Source organism: Nothobranchius furzeri, chromosome 3 (genome assembly GCF_043380555.1).
Source record: "Nothobranchius furzeri strain GRZ-AD chromosome 3, NfurGRZ-RIMD1, whole genome shotgun sequence".
NCBI lineage: Eukaryota > Metazoa > Chordata > Actinopteri > Cyprinodontiformes > Nothobranchiidae > Nothobranchius > Nothobranchius furzeri.
The window spans coordinates 74450207-74475032 of NC_091743.1; the positions used below are offsets into that span (position 1 = coordinate 74450207).

At 40.7% G+C, this 24826-nt stretch overlaps 1 protein-coding gene across 1 annotated transcript; it reads right to left on the reverse strand.

Annotated features, from left to right (window-relative positions):
• Nucleotides 1-466: 466 nt before the first annotated feature.
• mapkapk3 (MAPK activated protein kinase 3) lies at nt 467-23896 on the reverse strand. Its single transcript, XM_015958458.3, has 10 exons — nt 23253-23896; nt 12430-12569; nt 8668-8732; nt 8228-8307; nt 8028-8154; nt 7828-7903; nt 7591-7715; nt 4110-4195; nt 3935-4015; nt 467-1087 (listed from the first exon to the last, which is right to left on the reverse strand). Exons 1-10 carry the CDS (start codon nt 23541-23543, stop codon nt 932-934), a joined length of 1227 nt encoding a protein of 408 aa, XP_015813944.1. The 5' UTR covers nt 23544-23896; the 3' UTR covers nt 467-931.
• Between the last annotated feature and the right edge of the window lie 930 nt (nt 23897-24826).

The window sequence follows — 24826 nt, forward strand, 5'->3', positions numbered from 1 at the left end:
CATTTCATCTCAAGATTATGAAAGATGTATTAGCGCTAAATTTGTAAAGAACTAAGCAACTACCATGTTAGCTCAATATCTGTGATTATTTCTGAATTACAGCCATTTTTGGCTTTCCTTATATTGCTCTAACTCCAAAACATAAAAGGTTGTAGATGAATCTGCTGGAGTCTTCGCACTTACCAAATAAAGTTCTGTAATTTAAAGCCACACTGTTTTTCTCAAGCATTATTGTGAAAGGAGGCTGCAGCTGTTTACTAGAAGTGTTTTTCTCAACCACACACACACACACACACACACACACACACACACACACACACACACACACACACACACACACACACACACACACACACACACATACGCGCGTGCGAAATTTCTCAAATAAACTTTCCCAACATCCACATTGCTCCATTTGAATTAGAAAACTTCCTCATTATGACATGAAATGATTAAGAAAAGCTCATTTGATTGTGATTTTGATGCCTTTTTATTGGTTCTTCCTCTCAGAGAAGAGGATACATTTGAGTCCTGAAAGGAAAGTAGTATTAAGACAAGGCGGGCAGTAAAGAGTGTTTTCCACTCTCTGAGTTGGGATTCTTTCTGTCGTTTTCCAGAACCGTACAGAATTTGCTAGAGATTTTAGGAAACTCAGCATCCAGATCCACGAAAACCTTACTGCTACAAAAACTTTTGAACAGACTAGTCAAAAAAAGTGAGAGGACTGTTTTATCACTGACACCAAACTTGGTAGAAGAAAAGTCCATTCTGACACAGGTACTTCATCTACTGGAGTATTTTTTTAAACTCTTGGCTCACAAAAGTTCAAGGCAGCCTTTTGAATAATATCATCCTAAATATAAACCTTCCCTCCCTCATCCAGAGCTGCTCATCTTCATCAGTTCAGCGTGAATTTTCAACCCTCCTTGCCTCACTGACTCTGGCAGACCGTAGACCCTGTTTTGGTCCCTGTGGCGGCCTTCTTACGTCTCTTATTGAGAAGAGGGTTGCTGGATGTGTCCAGGTCCTTAATCTTCACCTGGTCGTAGTCCACACGCATGGTTGCTAAAGCGCTGGTCATCTCTTCCTGAAAGGGGTCAGAAAGAGTTGGATGAGGTGCAGATCAACAAAGTATAATACTAATATTGCAAATGCATGTTTCTAAATGTCCCCCCCCCCACCCCCACCCAGTCTAGCCATTGAGTGTGTGTGTATCATACTTGTGTTTGTACATGGCCTGAAGAGCAGCGTGGTATAGGGATGCTGCTTTTTTCTAAAATGACCTGCTACTTTTGTTTAGCGGGGAGCACTTTGACGTGTCTATTCATGGTGACAAAGTTCAACCAGTGCACTGAGCTTGCACTTTGCTCGGTGCGGTTCAAAACCATTTTTGAGAATGCAATCCAAATGAATAGGTTAGGGCTCAGAGCTCAGTGTCAGCTTTGCTGCTTTTGGTTTTGCAAGTCCCTTAAAGGTTCCATATTTTAAATCTGTCAGAGCAAAAGTAGGCACAGAATGTGATCAAATATTACCACTGGCACTAGATGTCATTTATCTTAAATACAACTTATTTTCATCAGCTTGAATTAAAACCCCGAAATTTAAACGATTAATTTTAGTGAAGCTCCACCCACGCCCACTCTGACAAAACGCACGTCTTAGGTGACCCTGCTGTCGTATTGGCCTTGGTAGTCCAGTCTGGTATATGACTTGGTTTTGAAATGTTAGTCGCCTAACACACATATCCTGTGCTGGTCATTACGGGCATCTTTGTGGTAGCATGGCTTTTATGGTAGTGTTTTGTCCACAGTGCAGAAGTCATTTGTCAGAATATCCACTCTGGTACCAGTGGAGGTTTAAAGAGGTCATCTGTGACATGAAGATCACATTCTCAACTGCCGCATGAAATCAACCTCTATACTTGCAGCTGGGAGAAAGTGGGCATTAGAGACCTACTTCCAGAGGGGGCAAGTTTCAGAACTGAGACTAGCTTCAAGTGGAGGAGAAATACCCGAAGAAGCAAGTGGGCTACTTTCTCCTGGATGCAAATGGAAGCGGAGGTGGGAAATTGCATGAATGCAGCCAAAAAAAGAGTTTGGGGGTATTTCTCATGAAGAAATGACAACATCACATGGTACAAAGCACCAAAAGTGGATTTTCTATGATGTGGCTCTTTTAAACTCGGTCGTGATGAGCTAGGATTTCACGTGGAAGCAGCTGAGAGTCACGACAAATACTCGGAATGCTAACCGCTAATGTGAGATCTTGCAATATTGTGTGACATTGTGCATCATGTTATTTTCAGCGTTTGACTCAACAAAAATTGATCTTGGTTTAAAACGCTGACATGAAAGATAATGCATGGAGTGTGTTCCGTGGACTGTTACACATTCCACAATCCAGATTTGTTTATGCAGGGAAAAATGCAAAAAAAAGAAAGAAAAAAAAACATAGGGTGTGGACTAATCAGACTAAATGATAAATGATAAATGACCCGCACTTCTATAGCGCCTCTCAGAGTAAGGACTCCAAAACGCTTTACACTACAGTGTATCATTCATCCATTCACACACACATTCACACACTGAGTGTAATGAGCTACGATGTAGCCACAGCTGCCCTGGGGCACACTGACAGAGGCGAGGTTGCCGAGCACAGGTGCCACCGGTCCCTCCGACCGCCACCAGCAGGCAAGGTGGGTTAAGTGTCTTGCCCAAGGACACAACAACAGAATTCTCTGTCCGGAGCCGGGATCGAACCTGCAACCTTCCGATTACTGGACAACCCGCTCAGCCTGTGAAGCTACTGCTGCCCCAATAGGGGCCTTTTATTCACAAACCGGTTGACAAGTCAAGTTTTTTAGAGCTGAAGTCAAAAGAAACTGCAGCCAAAGCAGACATCAGACCCATTTCTGATTTTATCAGTCATGATCCTAACAGCTAGTGTTTCTGTTTGACAAAAATCCTGTGCAACACGCCAGCAGTCATTGCAACACAGCTGCTGGCTCATTGTGGACTTATCATAGTGAATAATGTTTTTTTTCCATACCTTATCACCTCAGACTTAGATATTTGGTTGTTGTGAAGGAATGTGCAACTCTACTCATCAATTAGTCTGCAGAAAAATATGTGATTACCCAACAGAGAGATTTGGTCCAACTCTGGTGGACTTACCCTCACAGTGACTTGTTGGGAGCAAACAGTGTCTTATTTATTTGCATGAATGAGTGGCACATGCTCTGTAAAATGTTTAAAAGGCTCATGTTTCAGGCTGTGATGACTTCTAAAACCTGGTGTCCATTAACATAGCCATTTCAAATATAAACTTTAATTCGTTTTATTCACGTACTTGATTTTATACATGAGATGTCTACTTATGGATAGGACTGGTAACGATTTTAGACATCCACCGAGGACTGGATAATTAAAAGAACCTGTAATCCACAATTCTGCGGCGCGATATTAAAAAAATGCGGTTTAAAACTAGTCAGAGCAACATTTCTTTCTTTCTGTAAACGTTTATTCTCTGCAATATTTGTGCTTAATGGATTACAGTACATGATCACAAAATTGTGCTATATTTTCCTCTGAAAGCTTTCTTTACACAACCCTGCATATAGACTGACTACTTTTTATTATCATTATTGTTAAAATAATTTTCTTTATGCACAGAGGCGCTACCTAACTGTTTTAAATTGTTCACGTAACTGGGACAATAAAGGTTATTCTAAATTAGGAGGAAAAAGGGGTAACATCTTCATCTTCAAGATTTATGTCCGACACTTTTAAAAGGGGGCTTCCACTATGAGCCAGGACTAAAAAAAAAACTCTGACCGAGTCTTCTCGGGACAAATACAAGGTCACTGAAGCAGGTCAGTGACAGATTGTATTAGCAACATGTGACCAGTGGGGGTCAGTGTTGACCTTCCTCTAACCTTCACGTCTTCCCACAGCTCTCTCTCTTCATTTAGGACCCGGGTGGTGTGAAGTGGAGTAGAGGGGACCACCATGGACTGCTGTTGGACAAATTTACACAAACGCACAATAGTTTAAACGTTAGAAGCAACATGGCAGAGATGTATGATAATGTTCGTTCACACATATGCTTACATTGATCCAGGGGTGGTTCATAAACTGAGTGATGGCCATTCTCTCATTAGGGTCTGTCTTCAGTAGCTGTTGGATCAGATCTTTAGCTGAGAGCAAAAGCATCCCAAAGATAACATCAGTTGTTGTACGTAGACATTATTTTGCCCAAAAATGCTGAATCTTTGTTTTAAATGGCGACTAGGTAGTTTTGGATTGCTTTTAGCACCCTCTAGTGTCCGTTTAGTAGAACCGAAGAAAAACGTGTCTCCTCGCTGTGCGATCATCTTTTAACACCCATCCTTAATTCGTGTCTACAGGAGCGATTCATCACTAAACTAAACAAATCAGCTGTTTTCCTGAGCTAAAACGAGCAGGAAATGTGCTAGAAGCAGACTGCAGTACATGTCAGCTCCAAATTTCTAAGTCCAACAGACCAGACCAGTGCTCTTAAGTTGCAAGTGGAATATTCTGGCCAAAGGAGGCAATAGGGGCCAGGTGGCCTTTCATTAACCCTGTGAAGGCACACTTTAGCACATACTGGCTATAATGATTTCAAAATATGAAAAAGTTGCACAGTGTCAGTTCAAACGTGAAAAAAAAAACTTAATATACAAAGTTAAATCTAAATATTCAAAAATAAGTCTACACACAAATTTGCATCTAGGTGTTAAAATTCAAAGGTGGTAAGCTTATACACATTTAATTTGATTAAATGTAACTAAATGTTGAGTTTAAAACGGCCATATCTGTATTTGTTACTTTACAATTGGCACGCCATATAACAATGCTACACAGAGAGAAAAACATTGCGTGTTAAAAAAACAAGTTCAGAGACAGAAACCTGTACAGATATTATCTGATGCACTGTGATGAGTTGGACGGTTAAATCTTTGATGAGTTTTTTTTATCAGAATCCACCAAAGTTACTAGGTCACCCTGTTAACCTGCAGAGTCATTCAGTGCAGCTATCTGGTTTCCTGTTCATGATGCAGCATTTTCCTCAAGAAAACTCAAGGTTCACAAGGTTCTTTCACACAAGCAAAGGCTGTTTTTCCCATTTACAATAAAATCTATTTTTGATGTCATAAATAACTGAAGATATACAGTAGCCTATGCTATGAGGGAGTTTAATCTCCATATACAGTGAGGAACATTAGTATTTGAACACCCTGCAGTTTTGCAAGTTCTCCAACTTAGAAATCATGGAGGGGTCCGAGATTCACATCAGCAGTAGCTCAGGTGGTAGAGCGGGTTGCCTCATGATCGGAGGGTCATGGGTTTGATTCCAGCTCCCGCCAGGGGTATCCTGCTGTTGTGTCCTTGGGCAAGACACTTCACCCAACTTGCCTGTGTTAGTGGTGGTCAGAGGGGCCGACGGCGCCAAATGGCAGCCTCGCCTCTGTTAGACCTCCCCAGGGCGGCTGTGGCTACAAGTAGCTTACCATCACTAGCAGTGTGTGAATGTGAGTGTGTGAACGTGTCTTTGGGTGTCTAGAAAAGTGCTACATAAGTTCAATGCATTATTATTATTATCTCACAGTGAGAGACAGCATGTAAAAATAGGAAATCGCATTGTGTGATTTTTTTCAGAATGAATTTGTGCTATACATGAGTATTTGAACACCTGAGAAAATTAGTGTGAATATTTGATACAGAAGCCTTTGTTTACAATCACAAAGGTCAAAAGCTTCCTGTAGTTCTTGACCAGGTTTGCTGCACTGCAACAGGGATTTTAGCCTACTCCTCCACAAAGATCTCTAGATCTTTCGGGTTTCAGGGCTGTCGCTGAGCAACACGGAGTTTCAGCTCCCACTAAAGATTTTCTTTTGGATTTAGGTCTGGAGACTGGCTAGGCAGTCTAGAACCTTAATGTGTTCTTATGGAGCCACTCCTTGGTTTTCCTGACCGTGTGCTTTGGGTCCTTGTCACGTTGGAAGACCAGGCTGTGACCTATCTTCAATGCTCTGACTCAGGAAAGGAGGGTGTTGCTTAAAACCTCACGATACAGTGTAGTCGTCCTGTCCCCCTGGCAGAAAAACACCCCCAAAGCATGATGTCTCCACCACCATGCATCACAGTAGGGATGTTGTTCCTGGGATTCAATTCAATTCAATTCAGTTCAATTCAAGTTTATTTATATGGCGCCAAATCATGATGAAACTCATCCTTTATCCTCCAAACACGGCGAGTGGATTGTAGAGCAAAAAGTTATTTTTTGGTCTCATCTGACCCATGCCTCCTCGGGATCATCCAGATAGGATAGCCTCTTGCTGTTGATGGAGATTTGTGGGATGCACATCCAGGGCACGAAGCTCCTGTTCCACCACATCCCAAAGATGCTCTATCGGGTTGAGATCTGGTGACTGTGGGGGCCATTGTAGTACAGTGAACTCATTGTCATGTTCAAGAAACCAATTTGAAATGATTGGAGCTTTATGACATGGTGCCTTATCCTGCTGGAAGTAGCCATCAGAGGATGGGTACATGGTGGTCATGAAGGGCTGGACATGGTCAGAAACAATGCTTAGGTAGCCCATGGCATTTAAACCATGCCCAAGTGGCACTAAGGGACCTAAAGTGGGCCAAGAAAACATCCCCCACACCATTACACCACCACCACCAGCCTGCACAGTGGTAACAAGGCATGATGGATCCATGTTCTCATTCTGTTTATGCCAAATTCTGACTCTACTATTTGAATGTCTCAACAGAAATGGAGACTCATCTGACCAGGCAACATTTTTCCTGTCTTCAACTGTCCAATTTTGGTGAGCTTGTGCAAATTGTAGCCTCTTTATCCTATTTGTAGTGGAGATGAGTGGTACCCGGTGGGGTCTTCTGCTGTTGTAGCCCATCCACCTCAAGGATGTGTTTGTTGTGGCTTCACAAATACTTTGCTGCATTCCTTGGTTGTAACGAGTGGTTATTTCAGTCAAAGTTGCTCTTCTGTCAGCATGAATCAGTCGGCCCATTCTCCTCTGACCTCAAGCATCAACAAGGCATTTTCGCCCACAGGATTGCAGCATACTGGATGCTTTTCCCTTTTCACGCCATTCTTTGTTAACCCTAGAAATGGTTGTGGGTGAAAATCCCAGTAAGTGAGCAGATTGTGAAATACTCAGACCGGTCCGTCTGGCACCAACAACCATGCCACGCTCAAAACTGCTTAAATCACCTTTCATTCCCATTCTGACATTCAGTTTGGAGTTCAGGAGATTGTCTTGACCAGGACCACACCCCTAAATGCACAGAAGCAACTGCTATGTGATTGATCGATTAGATAAATTGCATTAAAGAGAAGTTGAACAGGTGTAATAATCCTTTAGGTAAGTATATATAAATGAGAAAAATGCTTGTTTGGTAAAGTTTAGCTTTAGGTAACTCTTAAACCAAATTAAACTCAACAAATTTTGTTGTTAAAGTAAATTTTGCAGAGAGAACAGAAGAAGTTAGTTTATAACTCGTGCTGCAAGTTCATTCATGACAGCTTTGGACCTCCTACCTTCCTGTGACACCTCCGACCACTCTGGATTAGGAAACTCGTACTGGCCCATCCTGATCCTCCTCTTCATCCCAGGAGAAATGGCCTGACCAGTGTTGGAGTAAAATGGGGGGAAGCCACACAGCCTGCAGAGACAAAAACTGTGAAGTAGCTGACCTAGATATTTTTTGTTGGTCTTTATTACTCTATGATTCTTATGATTACATCTTTGTCCTCCCCAGCACACACAGTACTCACAGAATGTACATTATGACACCCAGAGACCACATGTCACATGACTTGTCGTACTTTTCCGGACCCAAAACCTCAGGAGCTTATCAATGGTAACACACATAGAAGAAGAACAAAAAAAGATGAATAAGAAAAAATGAGCAGTCTGAACACTTCTTCTCTAAAAGCTATGCTGTTTTAACCCTCTCTGACCTGAAGCAGCTTACCAACGTAGTATGGCGTGTAACACGGGGTCTGCAGAGGGTTGTGTAGCGTCGTCTCCTTAGCAAAGCCAAAGTCTGTCAGTTTCAGGACTCCATTTCTGTCTTTAGAGTTGTACAGCAGGTTCTCTGGCTGAAGAGAATCACAGAAACAGAACTGAGACAAAGCTCCATGAGTTGGATGCTGACGTCTGATCAGAAGGTACCTTGATGTCTCTGTGTGCGATGTCGATGCTGTGGAGAAACTCGATGGCTGTGCCAATGTCCTTCATGATTTCAGACGCCTCTGGGAGGAAACACGAACAGATTCTCTCAAATCAGAAGAATTCCTGGTGTTGGACAACTCAAATAAAGGTACAGGGACTACTAAAAGCAGAGTCACAGCTGCATTTGGGTGCAAGTTTCAGTTTCTTTTTAACCACCCTAAAGTCACACTTGCATGTTGTTTTGAACAGCTTATGAAGAGGTGACTCAAATGAATTTTTGTTGCTGCTTTAGCAGCAAACAGCTGCCTTCTTTATGTCTTTCCTAAATCCCCCCTGGCTGTGAGACACAAACCTGTTTACCCTGTCCCTTCCTGCCTAATGCTGTCTGAGACGTCGCTGTGTGTTTATCACACATTTCATCCTCTCCCACTCCTTCTCACCTTTTTCTGTGAAGGCCTGGTCTCCTCTGGCCTGGATTCTGCTGAACAGCTCTCCTCCCTCCATGCTGCACAGAGGGACCGAAGAAACATTTTAACCGGCATAAAAACAGAACCAGTTCTCACAAATGATTTCATTTGTTGATGGATAAAACTATTCAAACCAACCTGGTTCTATGTTTAACAAAATCAACTGCCCCCATCGTTAAATCATGGATCAACTGTAATTAATGACACGCTTGGAAAACTTTGTCTAGTTCCACCAACCACACCCAGACAGGATCTGTAGAGTCAATAACTCGCTTGAACAGAATCTGTCTAACGGGATTAAGTAGGCAAAAAGATCTCAAAAAGCAACACATCATGATTTGTTCTAGAAAAAAACGAAGGACCAATATACCCAGAACAAGATCTGAAGCAATATAAGCATCACTTGGTTCAGAGTGAGGTCAGAGGTCATGATTCACCAATAGGAAATAGACACTCCTGGCCAAAGAGAACACAAGGGGTTAGGGTTGAGACTAGCATCTCAAACATACTATAGACCCTCAAAAGTGGAACTTTTCAGAAGGTTTGTGTCCTGCTACATTTAGAATAAAACTAAAATAAGACCATCATACCAACAGTCAATCATGGTGGTGGTACAGGAGCGTAACCATTTATCAATACATCAATTATATGGTCAACATTAATACATCAATCCAGAATGCAAAATAACTATTTATCAAACATGCTTTTATTTTGAAAATAGCTTTATTTTAAAGTTCTGCGGACATGCTGTTCTCCACTCGTTCCTGCACATCACCAAACACGAGGAACGGCAAGCAGAAAGAAAACAGTTGGTGAAGAAATTGTCTCTCCCTTGGAAAATTATTGTGTTCAAATTTCTCGTATCATTGTTTCATTTAGAAAATCAAATCCAAATGGTGTTGTGGTTAAATATGAGATATCGGGAAACGATAAATCTCAATTCGCTGTATCGATGGAATATCGCACTGGGATCAAACTACATTAAGAAATGAAAAGTTGAATTAACTTAACCAAATTACGCGGGTTCCACTAAACCCAGTAAAGAATAATAAACATTTACCTTCAACATAGAAACGTATAACAAGGTTATCAGCTAGGTTTTGTGCAACCAGCTGACATAACTTGGTTAAGTTAATTCAACATTTAATTTCTGGCTGTAACTGCTCTCTGGCAGAAAATCCCAAAGGAGAATGTCTGACCTTTGACCTGAAATGGGTCATTCATGATAGAGAACCTTCCAATGTGGTCAGATGAAGTCAAATAATTCATCTCACAAATGCTTGATTGCAGTTGTTACCAGGGTGCAGGGTGTTTCAGGGGCTGGTCACTTTTTACCATGGGGCCAGGTTGGTTTGAATCTGATTTTCTTTTTTATCAGCTGGTGGATCATTCAAAACCTGTATTTTGTATCTACTCGGGGTAGAGTTGATGAACTAGTTAGATGAGTTTAACTCATCTAAATCAGTCACAAATATCCACATTTTATTTCTGCTTGTAACTATTTGTCTGCATCAGGTTAAAAAGTATGTTTTGTGGTTCCCAGATGAGCAGATAGATGGATGGATGGATGTGAGTTGACTGTCTTCTATCTGAGGGACCTCACACAAGTAATGGAGAATAAACCCGTATCACCTCTACAGTGCATAGAGAAAACACTTATGAGAACATTTGAGTTATACATGGTTTTCACAGTTTCCAGCTCCTCTCTATGGGATGAAGCCAGAATAATTAATAATCCAATGATCACCTGTACCTAGGTCTTTAAACTGAATTTCCTCTCTGTGAGTTATGGGTAATCCCCTATCTCGACTCTGAAACGGGTACTAATGACAACAGGCCCTGTGTGGTTCAAACAGAAACAGGGAGTCCTGTTTGAGGCCTAGAGATCTCAGTGGAAACTCTGCTACTTATCGCTGCCACACACACACACACACACACACACACACACACACACACACACACACACACACACACACACACACACACACACACACACACACACACACATGCACATACTCCACAAATAGTGGCTGTATAAATAAATGTGATGATGAGAATCAGTCCCTGTTTGAAAATCCCATGAACAGAAAGTGTCACTTCCCTTCAGTCACTCTCTATTCCTCTGCCTTGAGCTACTCCAAGAACAACAAGACCAGTAAAACCTCCAGAGTTTAGAGAGCAAGTCACCCCCTACCAGAGTCTTAAGCCTGATTCATGCTTCTCCGTCTGCGTCAGTGCGGAGACACGCAACGTCCTTGCGTGCCTGCCGGAGAGCTCCGCAAGGACGGACGGAGTCGAGCTCTCTTTTCTAAACATCCGTCAGTCGAGACGGACAACGCAAGCTTGTGATTGGTCAGGAAGCCGTTGTCGTCTACAGCGCCGGCATTGCGCCCTCAAAAACATAAAGGGAGCCGAGGATAACTAGCGGCAGACACGGAGAAGCTTGAAGAGTACCTCGCGAAAAAACTCTAAAAATATGAACGTTTAATTCCCCGTGACTGGAGGAGTGAAAAGATGCGCAGCAAGCATTTTATTGGTGGACAGAAATGACAGGAAACGTGGGTTTGGAGGTGGCGAGCGCATGAAGAGGTGGAGGAGAATGAAAGACAAATTTGTCTGTGTTAAAAAGTCTCTTATATACAAAAAAACATAATATAAACACACTATCTCAGACCGGATACACGACAGGATACCACAGAACAGCGCTACGCCCTCTGTTGACCTGCCGGGCAATTGCTTTGCAACACTCTCCAGGAGACGGAGAAGTATGAGAGCAAAATGCTTCCGTCAATCCGTGCGTGTCTGTCCATTGCGGAGCTGACGGAGAAGCACGAACCAGGCTTTACTCCACTCCCACATCCTGTTTGAAAAAAAGCAACAAATGCTGTTGTCTGGCAGACCGAGAGGGTGGAGCCGCTAACAAGTACACACACACACACACACACACACACACACACACACACACACACACACACACACACACACACACACACACACACACACACACACACACACACACACACACACACACACACACACACACACACACACACACAGGCTCACAATGACATGACATCATAGTGTACCTCTTAGCCAATAGCGATGGCAGATTTGAATTCAAATGCAGTGCACCTGACGACGGCACAACCCTGACAGTTTTAGGCAGAATGTTTAAATTCTAACTCAGACACACTAAAGTGCCAAATTATTGACTACACGTGTCTACAGCACGCTTAGACACTCATTTACACAGTTTATCAGCAAAAAACACGTTGATTTGAGGTGACTTGCTCTTTAAATATACAAGTACATTCAATGTGTCAAAACATAAAATATGTTCATCATTATCATTGGATCGTTGTTTCTAACCGCTTATGGTAAAACCCTCTTAGGAGCAGCATCACACACACAAACTTCAACCCTTGTTCCTACTATGTACTAAAGGAAGAACCAGCATTACTCACAAACTAATGAATAACTTACATTCTTCACATTCCTTCGCTCAGATAGATGAACCATCTAAGCAGCCACAATCAATTCAATTCTCTGTTAAAGCCACCTAACATGGGAGAACTATGTCAATTTGATGGAATTATTGTGTGATTTACTCACATCTCGATGTAATACCGTGTACGTATTGTGTTTTAATATCTTTTTAAAATTACAAACACTAACATTGTCACAGGTTTCACAATGGGACAAGATTTAGGCGTGGTGTGTGCTGACAGGTCATACCACTCCATGATGATGAGCAGGCACTTCTTCCCATGATACATGTTCTCGTATAGGCTGAGGATGCGGACGATGTATGGTCCTCCTGACACTCGCCAGTGAAGCTCCACCTCTCGCCTTGCCTTGGGACTGTCATACAGGATCTGTCAGGTCAGCATAGCAAGGTTAATGACATCACACTGGTTTGTTTTGAGGAATAAAACAAGATGTTCTCAGAAATATTAGTTACACAAACAACTCAACATTAAAAAAATGCTATTAAAAACTAACAAAATTTGCCATTAGCAAACTAATTTGCTTTATAATGTACAGAAAGGTTTGTGATTTATATTTTTATTATAAATGTGAGTATTTATGACATAGGGAGCAACGTAATTATATAAATATCTACACGTGTGCATTTTCATTGAGTAAACTGGGTGGGATTAGTCCTTTTCAACCCGCAGGTTTTTTTCCTGCCATCTTGATCACTATACTTAGTTCGGTCAGAGACAGAATTTTATCTTTTTCTGTTATAAAAGAGAGCAATTCATGGATCTCCTTCAGTTGTAGGTCCATAAATTAATGGAGCAGTATGGCTAGGGTAAAGCAGTACGGCTAGGGTAGACTTGCATGGCTAGGGCGGAGTGGTAAAGCTAGGGGCTACGGCTAGGGTGAAGCAGTACGGATAGGGCAAAGTGGTATGGTTAAGGCAAAGCAGTACGGCTAGTCCATTGATTGGGGAGCAGAAATGACAAGTACTGACAGAACTACAGATATTCCCCACTACTTGATAGCCACATACAGGATGGTACGCATTCAGGTTTAACCCCGCTTGCCAAGTTTGAGTCCAACTGGCAATTGAAACGCTCTCCTGAAAACGCCAACCAATACTGGTCCATACGGCCCCATGGTGAACCACTCCGACCCAGACCACTCCACTCAGTGGAACTGAAGCTTTAATGTGGCTTTGTGACAGACAGGAGACCTGCCCAGGGTGTTCAGACACACCCAAAGACTGCTGGAGTTAGGCAGCAGCTCTCTTTTACCCAACCAAGGAATGCATGGCTTAGGTCGGACGTGGGGAACCCTGGTCCTCGAGGGCCGGTATCCTGCATGTCTTTGCTCCAACACTTCTGATTAAGTGGTTGATTCACCTCTTCAGAAGCTCATCAGGCTCTGCAGAAGCCTGTTAATCACCTGCTGATTGAAATCAGGTGTGTTGAAGCAGAGTTGGAACTAAAATATGCTGGATAGCGGCCCTCGATAGAACCAGGGTCCCCCACCCCTAGTTTAGATAGTGAATGAATGAATGAACAGAAGTATTAAATATTAGTGCTGGTTTTATTAATTTTCTAATAAAAAAAAGTCTACACAGTGGTAAAAGCCCAGGTCTAAATAAGACTTTACATAAGGTTTGTGTAATATTTAATTAAAGATTGAGGCAGTTCATCTACACCTCAAGGACAAAGACAAAAACTTACACAATTAGATGACATGTTTTCTGAGAGGGGTTAAAGAAAACATCTATGTGAAACATGGAAAACCAAGGGGTGACCTCAGGTTTCACCTTTAGGACAATTGCAATGCAGATAGTTTCACAGAAACTCATACCTTGAGACATGTGACCAAAAGAGTGCACATGTTGTCTGGATTGTTACCAACAGAGCACTAGAGACTCATGTGACCTTGATGGTAAACACAATAGACTTGTTAGTGACCTATCAGTGTGTTTCTGCCTCCAACTCCAAACCAACATTTTAGAACTAAATAAGCCTCTTAGATGAGAGACAAAACTTCTTCTTTATTTAGAACTATCAAGATTATCATGTCCTGAATGACTGAGAATCTACACCAATAAAATATATATTTTTTAAATAAATATCGTGGATGGTGTTAATGTTGGTCCTGGCCAAAAAATGTACACAATCAACAAGTAAGTAATAAACAAACACGCTCGCATGCATGCGCACACACACAAAACACACACACACACACACACACACACACACACACACACACACACACACACACACACACACACGCACACACACACGCACACACACACACACACACAGCAGGAGATGGACTCTGACATTGCACAAAGTCAGGATGTATTTTTGGACGCACCAGTAAGGGAGTGATTGGCTGTAAAATGGTCTGGTCCAACTAAGGATTAGACACACACACACACACACACACACACACACACACACACACACACACACACACACACACACACACACACACACACACACACACACACACACACACACACACACACATACACACACATTCTTTGACTCACTGACTAATGATAGACACATCCGTGTTGTGTTACAGGTCATTTAGAGATGATGAAAGTGTTGCGGTGGCACTAGAGCACCAACATGACCACCAGTGAGACCCTGGTTCAATGATCATCTCTCCACAGTCCATCACCCTCTTGTTGTCTTTCCTCCAGGTGTATGCCTGCCTCACAAAATCTACATCTGACAACATTATTGGAACATAAATGATAAAAACTCAGAACTTGCCACAAGGGTCGGTCCTAAACTGTTCATATGATTTATTAATGACCTTGTAAATGTATCTCATCTACTTGGTACAGTTTTATTTGCAGATGATACCACGTTGTTTTATTCAGGATTAATTATACATGAAGTAACTCATGTAATAAACAGTGAACTGATTAAAGTTAAAAAATGGTTTGATTTAAATTGACTGTCACTGAACCTGAACAAAACAAACTTAATACTGTTTAACAACAAAAGAAGCTGTGATGTATCTTTAACGATACATGGAATGGAAATTCAAAGAGTAAAATAAACCAAATCTCTTGAAGCCCTGTTTGATGAGAGTCTCACATGTAGGTTATATAAAGGGGAAAGTTGCCAAAGCCATAGCAGTATTATATAGAGTCAAGTTTCTACTAAATTGGTCTGGGTTGTTAACATTGTATCACTCACTGATTGAACCATATTTATTTTTTAATTAAATTTTATTTTTTTAATTCATTTATTTCATTCAAAATAAAAACAAATAAAACATATAAACAATGATATACATAAGAAAAAAATCTAATTTTTATATTTTTAAATATTTAAAAAAATATTTAATTTATTGTTTGGAAATTTGGGGAGCCACATGCAAAACTTTTACTCAACCTTTGTTCATTTTACATAAAAGAGCATTGAGGATCATTAATAACAGTAACTACAGAGATCACTCTAGTCCACTATTCATTAGACATAAAATACTGAAATTTCCTGACTTGGTAGAGTGGAAAATTTTGCAAATAATGTACAGAGGGAATACGAGTAATTTACCAGCTAATATTCAAAAAATGTTTCATAAGAGAGTAAGTGGGTACATGTTAAAAGGGACTGGTGTCTTTAAAAAAACTAAATTCAGAACCAAAATGAAGGAATGTAATATTTCTGCAAATAGTGTAAGATTATGGAATCCCCTTAAAAGAGAAATTAAAGAATCAAACTCACTTGCTATATTTAAAAAAATGTATAAAATCAAATGTATTAAGTAATTAAGACAAGGTAAATAAAAATGTCAATGATTATATATAAAAAGAAGAAAGGGACTGAGGTTATGTTGTGTATGTTTTACGGATAATTTTCTTTAGTAAAAAGGGGCAGAAATGATAAGATTTTCTTCTATCTGCTCCTTTTCATTCAAATGTTTTTTTTTCTTCATAATGTTTATGTATTGTATTTGCTTGTGTTTATTTTATAAATTTTGAATGAAATAAAAAGGGGAAATAAATAAATAAATAAAAACTTCTGAAACAAAAACACTTCTACGGTAACGCCAGCCGAAGAGGAAGTGAAGAGTTCAGAGCACAGTGGGGTGTTAAAAAGAGAAGTTGAGGATATCCGCTGTCTCAGTTTGTCTGAGCTGCTACTACGAGTGTCCTGTTTTATTTTCCAACATCGCCTACAGATTTTTGGTTTGCGTGAAGCACTGGACCAGCCTGTTTCTGCATGTCTTTTATGGCTTTATGGATTCAATCTGAGCAGACGATTTGTGAGCCGACTCGAGCCTTCTTAATTTCCTGGAGTGAAACGGAATGGGTGTAATAATAATAAAACACGATTAAAAGCACACACACACACACACACACACACACACACACACACACACACACACACACACACACACACTGAGGACAACATAGAGGAGTCAGAGAATTAAAAGAATGAGGCGGCTAATCTTCTGATGGACTCTGGACTTGTGTGGGCAGGCAGACATGTAAACCAATCAACTACATCTTGACACTCAGAGCAATCCAATCTGTCTGCGAAGAGGCTTAACCCACCCCGACACTCACGCACACCTTCACCTGATAATGCTAAATTAAGTTTCACGTTATAACTAACCAGAATCTAAGTTGCTGCTCTTTATTATTCACGCTCTATCAAATGTTAGGGGTGTCAGTGTGTGTACATCTTCATCCTACGTGTCATTTGTCTTTACAGCCTTCAACCAATAAAGCTGAGCTCATAAAGTCTGTACTACAGGAGGTAAAAACAGTAAATCAAAGAGCATTCTTATCTCTAGAGCCTTCATTTTTTACATTAGATTCAAAACCCAATTTAACTGGATTGTAAAACGCAACAAACAAAGATCTGTGTCATTTATTAAGTTATTTATCAGTACCAGAGGTGGAAAGAGTACTAAAATTTCCTACTTAAATATGAGGACCAGTACTTTGATAATTTTTTACTCAAGTACAAGTAAAAGTACTTGCCTAAATTTTTACTCAAATAAAAGTAAAAAGTATTGTAAATAAAATGTACTCTAAGTAAAAGTTACTTAGTTACATTTTTGTCAGCGTAAAGATGGTTACATCAGTGCAAAACCAGTTCACAACACGCTCGTGTGTGCATGCACACACACACTGTCACACACACAGTTAGATGGAAGGATTTCTATCCAATCAGTGAGAACAGGACGTGCACATTGATTGGACGAGGTTTTCCTAGGATTGTACGTTTCACTTGTGATTAAAATTATTCTTTATTTTGAGAAAGAAAAAAAAATTTTTTTTAGATGCCATCAGTATGTGAGGTATCTCAATGTTCTCATGACAAAACTCTAACATAAGACTGTGCTCTAACCTGTCACATAACAAGCCAAATGAAAGTCAAGCATTTCAGATGGACCGTATGACAGCTGCTAACGTTGGCCCTGCCCTACTTTACCTCTACATTACAGTTCCTTTATTCATGTCCATCCTAGAGCTCCTCTCTGACCTTCATGCTTATTTAGAGCAGCTGATTTTTAAAGTTAGCAGAGTTCATCCTTGGTAGTGGGTTCACTCACTCATTTAAAGATATCGGCCAGAGGCTAAATTCGTTTGAACAGCATGTGTAAATGTTTATTAAAACCTCAGATGAAAAAGGTTTTCGGATTTTGATGTCTGGAATTGTAAGAAAATCTGATGTTTGTGACCGGCGCGGGAAAAACAGAAACTAACGTCCGGTCTAAGCCCTGGGCAGCTGGTGACGTTTCACATGGAGCTCTGCTGAAACAGCTGTAGTAAACAACGCCTGACTCCGCTGTTTCTGTGTTAGCGTTATAGCAGAGAACAATGTCTCATCAATCAGATGTAGCTTCTGAAGCCTCTACTAGTCAGTCAGATTTGTTTTTCTCTGGGATATGGCGACGAGAACGGATATTGGATTACCAGAGAAGTTCAACCGAACTCCGACCCCGCCAACTGGATATCACTACCAGAGGTGTAGACATGTTTTAGACCGTTTGACTCAGAAGACCTGCGACCCGATTTGGACATAGAGGAGGATTCTGTTCATCTTCAGAACCAAAATTGGTACAGTTTTACTTTTCTTAAATATTTCATTTCTGTGCTCCACTGGGAGCTCTAAGCTGACAAGTTTTCAGCTGGTCTTAGCTCCATCATGTGTCCCAATATAGTTCAGCAATCTACAGTTTTACTGCTGTGTGTATTTATTGATATAACTCTGGAAAATATTTAACCGACAATTTACCAGAATAAATCTTCCTGATGCTGGAGTAACTCCTTAGCTCAACTCGTTGTTTGCACTAATCCAGGATGTCATGGAGGTTTTAATGTTGAAATATAGAGATCATCTTTTAGATTATATCTGTGTGTGTGTGTGTGTGTGTGTGTGTGTGTGTGTGTGTGTGTGTGTGTGTGTGTGTCGTAGCTTTCCCAAAGGACTTGTTCTTTCCTTACCAGAGCTAACACGGTTAGCAGTTTTGCTGCAGTCGTGCTAACGGGACTCGTCTGGAGTCCAGAAGTAGCGGTGCGGTTCTAGATGGATTTTTAGATGTAGGTTATTATTTTAGATCAGACCTGTTATTTAAAAATGCGTGTAGGACACAGATACATGGCTCAGACCTTTTGCTGCAGCTGTAAATGCAATTTTACGTAATAATTAGGAGCATGAAAGTAAACAAATAACAGCGATTCACAATACTAGCATCAGCAGCTACCTTGTTTTACGTGCTGGAGTGACGTATGCGGAACACACTGGAGGAGAGGATTTGGATTTTCTGTAATGATTTATGAAAAAAGTCCTTAACAAAATAAAAAACTGAACCCAGTACATGTTTATATAGATGGTAAAGTGTAGTTGTTTTGCATTTCTACAATTTTAATACATTTAACCCTTCACCACTGAAATCAGCTTGTTCATTCCAGTCCTCCTAAATAATCCTCCAATCATCCAACTGGAATCCTTAAGGGTCTCATGCCGTCCATTCGGTCAGAATAGGCCTTGGGAGCCCAGGTGTTACTAGAACTAACGGTGTCTCCTCACCAGCATGAGCCTCCATACTGTGAAGGTTGGTCTCACACATTTCAAACACGGAACCGAGCCTGGTTACCGAATCGAGCAGAATTCTGATGACGTCACACCGGTGCGCGAAGGTGCGGCTTCTTTTGGTCAGTCTGCTCTTTCTGTAAAGGGGGCCAAACTTTGGAACTCTCTACCTGCTGACCTAAAACTAGAAACGGACAGTAAAGTTTTTAACAAAGAACTCAAAAAATGGTTAAAGTCTAAACAACAATGTCTACATGAATAGTTTTATGTCTTACAATGCTGCTCAAATTGCCTTGTTTTATTCTTTTAATTCTTTTTTATTGAAAATTGTTTGCAATTTTAATTTGTTTTCTGTTTGATTTATTGTTGATCTCTTTGTATTTTATTAAAAAGTACTCTACTTTTTAGAAAGGTTCTATGGACAAGTGTTGCAAATTAGCACGTGTGCTAACACACTAAACAATGCATCTGGTTCGTCCAATGTAATTGCTGTGTCCATGTCAAATAAACATCACTACTACTACCCACAGGAGAGGAGGGAGAGAGGAGGTAAACAGCAAGTTTAGCGGACTGAACCGATGTCTTTGAGCAGAAGTGTACACCCACACCTCCACGGTTTAGACGCGGCACTCATGCAGGTGTCTCTTTCAGTTCCAATGTTGCTACACATAATATTTTCTTTTTATTAAGCCTACAATATATTTTTACTCAGTAACGGATATGATTTAAAATGTAGCGAATTACAAATCTTATTTTAAAAACGTACTCAAGTAAAAGTAAAGTACAGTTTTTTAAAACGACTTAAAAAGTTTAAATATACAAAAAAAGCTACTCAATTACAGTAACGCAAGTAAATGTAATTCGTTACTTTCCACCTCTGATCAGTACTCCATATGATTAATGCTAATCAGATTAGCAAGAATGATTTACAGTGATTAAAACTTGCCGATTTTATAGAAATATCATCAACCAGAGTGCTAGATGACGTTTAATACCTCTAATCCTCTGAGGCTACCCTTAGCATGCATTTACTGTATCTGCAGCAGCATTACATTTAAACAAAATAATGTCATAATATTCCTTAAACTAATGAGAAGAATAACCCTGATCTAATTGAAGACATGCTGGTGAAGGTTCTCTGTCGTCCAGGTGATGGTAACCCAAAGGGGTTCAAATGAAGGCAACTGGACTTCTTTGGTTTCTTGAAGACGTCTTGCTTCTCATCCAAGGTGCTTTGTCAATTCTGACTGGAATATGGGAGGGTCAAGCTTATAAATACTAGATGTCTATTGTTGCTTAACGAGCAGAAAATACCTATGAATACCCCAACCCTACCTCCTGAGGAGTCGGAGTCATTAGTCTCTGTTGTGTGGGAATCATTTTGATTAGTTGCAGGAAGGTGTGACCTAGACAGGTATCGTGAATAGTATGAAAGTCCTCTAAACCTGAGATGGAGTGACCATGGCAACTGTCTCCCTCGTTTTGTCAACTCCACCTACTGGTTACTTATATATTGCAGCATGCGAATGTGTTGCGGTAATTTCAGTGGACACACAAAAAAGACTCTTTAAATCAATGCAAGTTACACGAGGCAGCCATTTTAAACATGTGCACACATTATTAAAAAGTATATTCTCGGGCTAACACCCTTTGTGCACGAAACGCGTGTTTTTGACAGAGCTGTTGAACAGGAAGCGAAGCTCGGTTCGCCGCCTAGCGTCACGGATTGCAAATCTGCTTTAAGGAGCTGTTTTGCACATTCTGTTCAGAGTTTGGACACACTAAGCTAGAGGGAGGAGGTTCTGGAAATTTAACCTTAACACCAGATCAGAAGAGCTGTGTGTCTGCTCCTGACATGTGTGTTGGAAGGTGGTGTTATACATGGTTTCTGCAACCATTCTGTGGAGCTTGAAGAAAGGGATTGGACCTTTGAATTTTTTTTTTTCAAAAAGCACCTTGCTTGAATTACTTTATCCAAGAAGGAATACTGGACCTTTAATGGAGGACCTCATAAAGTGCGTAATAAACATCACTGGAAATTGCAGCATCAGCACCATTTGTTTGTGATGAAGCTCAATTCTATTTGATGCTTGTTTTGGCAAATCAATGTACCAGCAATCACAATTTCTAGATAACCCTTCTGTAGTAAAATGGCTAATTTGGTAAAACTATGAATGAATGTTTTGTTAGCAGTTTTCTGTGGAAAAAAATGCTCTGGTGCACCTGTTTCTGGGGGTAGCAGTTTGTTGGAGGAGTGCATAGTGGTGGAGGTGTGAAATCTTACTTACTAACATGCATGAGATGCAAACATCTAGCCTTATATTGGCCACCGGCAACAAGAGTCATAATTACCGGTGGTTTACGTCTAGACACTAGTTCAAACGCCAGTCTTTTGGTGGCAGGCAATAAAAGGTTTAAATTATAGACATAAGTCTAAATTCAGAATTGGAACTGTTTCAGCTTTCTGCTGAGCCAACAAAAATTAAACAATTGTTGTGTCTCTAATGACATGAGCATTTAATGGCAGCACTTTAGAGGCCTTCGTAGCAGCAGGGAAACCTCTGTTTTGTCACTAAGTCGGACGGATCTGAGGCCAAACACGGCTGTAACTGAATTACATTAAAGAAATGGCTCCCTGCCAGCTCTGTTGCAGCATGATCAAATCTATGGCCATTTATTATAGTTAGCAAACACAGCGACACTTCAGACTAGCCCCTCTACTTGAAACACTCGATGACGCACACAGGAGAGGAAGTCAGTAAACGGGAAAACACACGAGTCACAGATCCACATATATGCAACAAATCTTTATAGCTGAGTCTAAATATTTATAATTAAGTCTACACATATAATTAGATGATGAAATCTAAATAAAACATGTTTTTGCACCAAACACGAACCTAACATGCTACCTCAGACTGATGTAAAACCAAAATAAAAGTGGGGTGACCCCCATATTCTGCCTCGGAACCTCTTTAATGGTAAGACTAGGTAAACACGAACATTTAACTGTTTTCCTGTCCTGCACATTCATAAATAATCTCCCTGTTATGATTAAAGAGACTCTGGGACGTTAGACAAGGACCTATTTACCCATTACTTCCATTTTATGGGCAGTCTGAATTTGCAGGTTAGCTAAATATCAGTTTAAAAATAGCCACTTTAATATTTTGATTTCAACCTATTTAGATTTGATTCTATCTGATCTAAGCAGCTGGTTGTTTATTGTGACTATCAGCACCTCCGATAGGTCTAAGACAGGGGTGTCCAATCCTGGTCCTGGAGGGCCGGTAACCAGCAGGTTTTGTGGTTTTTCTGCTTCAACACGCTTGATTAGCTGGTTGAATCGCCTGTGCAGCAGCTCATCAGGCTCTGCAGAAGCCTGTTAATCACCTGCTGATTGAAATCAGGTGGTGAAGCAGGTTAAAACGAAAACGTGCTGGATACCGGCCCTCAAGGACCAGGATTGGACACCCCTGATCTAAGATCAAAATGTTGTGATTCTTCAAAAAGTTTCTGACTTTCGCTGTTCCTTTGCAAATATACCGACTATTTTTATATGCATATCAAGATGGCTCATAATACATCTTCAGTGAGATACTTTTAGTGTCACACTCACAATCTGCAACAGTCACGACATGCAGATGCCTCTGACCTGACAATCAAAATGCTTGAAAAGACAAAAAACTCTTGGCATAAAGAAAACAGCTTCAGCTCATTTTCACTTATATCCATTTATGACAGTTTAGTTCAGAATTTGTAAATATTATGATATTCATTCACTTTAAGTTTGATTTCTGGACATCATCCCAGTTGTTGGTGACCCATGGGGACCACCGCTTTAGAAGTGTTATTACTGATTCACAACAGACTTCTGAATTGTTTTGGGGCAGGAATTACTAAAATTAAATAGAAAGACACGTTTATGCCACTACTTTAAGACCAATCTAATAAACACGTGTGTAACTGCACTGCCTATTATAAACAGACCCACCCTAATAAGCGTGATGGGTGATTTATTACCTTCAGAGCGCATTTCTCTCCTGACTTCTTGTTGAAACACTCCAGGACTTTCCCATTGATGCCCAGACCCAGAACCTGACTGGAAATCTTATAATCATCAGTCACTGCGTTCCGTTTGATCTCCAGTTTGGGGTAAACAGGCATGGGGAATTGTGTGGACCCGGAGCCCGTGGGTTTCCGGTCATCATCAGCTGGGGGGACCGGCGGTTTGGCGCTGACCGTCTGGGAGTCCGAATTGGTTTCACTGGTCTGTGCTGGCTCATCTTCCTTCTCGTTCCCATTCTGGAGCATGTTCACACCGACTTGTTGGCACCGGAGGGGTCCGTCAGAGGGAAAGTTCTACACGATGACTCCCAGCAGCAGAACCGGACCTCTAGTGTTAAAAACTCAACACAGCAGCACATCCGCACCTTCCGTCATCAGAGTCCTCATTGTACTTTTGTTTAATTACCGAACAAGGCGGACAACTTTGCGGTCAGAGCGGCTCCCTCTGGAAATAAACGTAGCGCGTTTGGATCAAATCCAGCTCGCGTAAAACCGGCCTTCAGACCCGGGGTGATCTCAGCTTCCAGTAAATGTGGAGTCCAGCCGCGCTCACATGGCTCTCTTCTGTCACGGTGCGCTCAAGCACCACCCCTCCTTCTGTCAAGTCATATTTCCACACCGATGACCTATGCGGCAGCCTTAACGCAACAAGGCGGTCCTCAAGGAGCTCCGAGGTATGGGAGTCCGTTTCTACAACTGCAGAGAAACTTAAACATTTAAAATCAACACTTTAACTTTATCTAAGCTTCAATGTCATAATTATGAGTCTCAGTGCCAATTTCAGAGAGTTTGAAAGCAATTATTATGAACTACAAAGACATGCTTATGAATTTGAAATAAATAAAATCATGAGCAAAAATGATAAAATAAAAAAATACAGAATAAGTGATTAAGCAAGTAAGTAATGTTTATTTACATAAACCCAAATAAAAAATCTAAATTAAACATCATTTTAAAAGGGAACAAATGAACATATATAAGTTTTAAACATTTAAAATACAATAGTTTGATAGGATCTTTTGTAAAAAAAAAATATGTTTAGAAAGTCATAAATATAAACTTATCTTTAAAAGTAACATCTGTAAACATCATCACAAAGCCACATTCTCCAGAAAGCAGACAAGGGCTTCCATATAGAGAACAAGTGAACCAAGGGTAACAGTGGAAAACATTAGTAGCTTCTTTCCGGCACACAGACAGCAAAGAGTAAGAGGAAGACACGGTTCTTTCCATTTAAAGGCCAAGCATCAAAACTTGAAGTGAAAGCAGAAACACACCAGTTTATTAAACAGGCTGTCTTTAAAAGGATGTTTTAGCTGCGACTGAATCCATGCTATGCATGAAAGTGTTTAATTTTACAGCAAGAGCACGGGTACTTCATAACCATTTTCAGAGTGTCAAATGGTGATTTGTGGTGCGGCTTGATCTCTGTGCAACAGCCAGTGCTAGATGCCGTTCTCTACAAAATCTCAAAGCAGCAGCTAATGTGGAATAGATTATAATTTGCTATAATGCTTCCTTTGCTGACC

Bases quoted from the DNA above. Each gene is read 5' to 3' on its own strand.
- mapkapk3 (XM_015958458.3), bottom strand. From the start codon at position 23,543: ATGCTCCAGAATGGGAACGAGAAGGAAGATGAGCCAGCACAGACCAGT. The intron at 7,904-8,027 runs GTAAGCTGCTTC...ACCATTGATAAG, and splicing joins TTACACGCCATACTACGTTG to CTCCTGAGGTTTTGGGTCCG. The intron at 1,088-3,934 runs GTTAGAGGAAGG...GACCCCTTTCAG, and splicing joins AGCTGTGGGAAGACGTGAAG to GAAGAGATGACCAGCGCTTT.